At 68.4% G+C, this 1,653-nt stretch overlaps 1 protein-coding gene across 1 annotated transcript in view; it reads left to right on the forward strand.

The window, feature by feature from the left end:
• The first annotated feature begins 349 nt into the window (after positions 1-349).
• GFPT2 (glutamine-fructose-6-phosphate transaminase 2) overlaps positions 350-1,653 on the forward strand; it is a 41,531-nt gene continuing 40,227 nt past the window's right edge. The window contains exon 1 of the mRNA XM_032395758.1: positions 350-491. Coding sequence (XP_032251649.1) covers positions 485-491 — 7 coding nt within the window. The 5' untranslated portion in view covers positions 350-484. The remainder of the gene's footprint in view (positions 492-1,653) is intronic.

The raw sequence follows: 1,653 nt of genomic DNA on the forward strand, positions 1-1,653 counted from the left end.
CGTTGCGCTCTGTGCCTTGCACCGACTGTCTTAATCCTCACCAGCACCCGGTAGGGAGGTTCCACTGTTATCCCATTTTACAGACGGGGAAACTGAAGCACAGAGCGACTCAGTCCCCCGCCCAAGGGCCCACGCCTAGACCGTGTTGAGTCTGGATCTGACCTCAGACCGTCAGCCGCCCCCAGTCCATCTCCAGTACCCGACGCCCGCGCGCCCCGGGAGCCGGGAGCCGCCCCTCACCCAGTTCCCTGACTCCTGGGGGCCCAGTCCCAGCCGTTGTCACGACAACCGGGGACCAATGGGGAGCAGGCAGGCGGGAGGAGGCCCCGCCCCGGCCCCGCCTCTGGCGGAGGGCTCCGAGCTAAAAGGGCCGGAGGCCGGGCGGCGGGAGCCGAGGCCCGCGGAGCGCCAGGCGCGCACGGAATTCCGAGTGTCCAGAGCGTGCAGAGTCCCCGAGCCGCGAAGGGCGCAAGCAGCAACCACGATGTGCGGTGAGTGTGGTGGGCGCGCGTTCCCGGCCCCCAGCTTCTCGGCGCCTGGCCCCGAGAACCGGGCGCCAGGGACGCGGAGGTGGCGCGGGATGGGGGCATCTATCTGCCCCCGTCCTAGAACTAGGGGCTTGCACCGGCCGGGCCTGCCTCCTCCTGCCCCCCACCCCGTCCCGAGTGGCTGTTCCACGGAGGTGTGGGAGAGGAGGGTGCCCAACCCCGGTCTCGGACTTGGTGAGGGCGACCCGGCCCGGCCCCCCAACAGAGGAGACAGAATTGGTCCTGTCCCGGGCCTGGCCCTTCACAAATACAGAAGTATCCGCACCCCCCCATCCCAGTACGGAAAGCGCCCCCAAGTCGGCCACAAAGGCGGCCACGCGCAAGCTCACGCATCCCGGGTCCGGGGTGACCAGCGCGGCTCTCAGCCCACCGCGCCCACCGAGGAGAGGCGACCCCACCTGCACCCTCCCGGCAGCCCGCCGGGCTCGCCCCCCTGGCGTCGGGAGCAGCCCTCGTGCGCTCGGCAAGGGCCTGTGCGTTCTCCTCGCGTCCCAAAATGAACCTCTTGTCCCTGGAAGGGTTGATTCCGTGTTGCCGCCTCTTTGCTGAAAGAGCTCTCTGCGAGGCTTGGGGGGAAAGGCAGCATCGACCGCCGAGCCTCGAGCCGGAGCTAGGAGAAGGAATCCGGGATGGGGAGCAGGGCTGGGCTCGGGCGTCCTGAATTCCGCGGCGACACGGTGCTGTCCGGGGAGGCTGCTGGGCCGTGGGGAGGGCCGCGGCGGCCCTGCGCGCACATCTGCAATTCCTTACTCTCCTGGCTGGGCCGCCTCCGCCGGCTGGGGAGAGGGCCGGGAACTTCTGCTGGGACAAAAGGTCACTGTGCCTTTTTTTTTTCCCCCTTGAGTAGGATTCAGTTACCCATTCCAGCCTCCTGTGGCTGGAGGACCTGGTGGGACTTTTGAAGCCATGAAAGGCCTCTGTCTGACTTCGCCCAGGGCTGTGGGGTGGGATGCGCCAGCGGCGAGCCCTGGGCCAGATCTGTACAGGCCTTGTTTCCGAGGCCAGCCGATCCGAAAGTGAAAAAGAACGTCTGACCAAGGAGCCGGCAGCCCGCTTTGGGATGCAGCCCCAGCCGCCCCCCCCCCCCCCCCCCCCCCCCCCCCCC

The sequence above is a fragment of the Phoca vitulina genome, unplaced genomic scaffold, assembly GCF_004348235.1.
Source record: "Phoca vitulina isolate PV1807 unplaced genomic scaffold, GSC_HSeal_1.0 scaffold87, whole genome shotgun sequence".
NCBI lineage: Eukaryota > Metazoa > Chordata > Mammalia > Carnivora > Phocidae > Phoca > Phoca vitulina.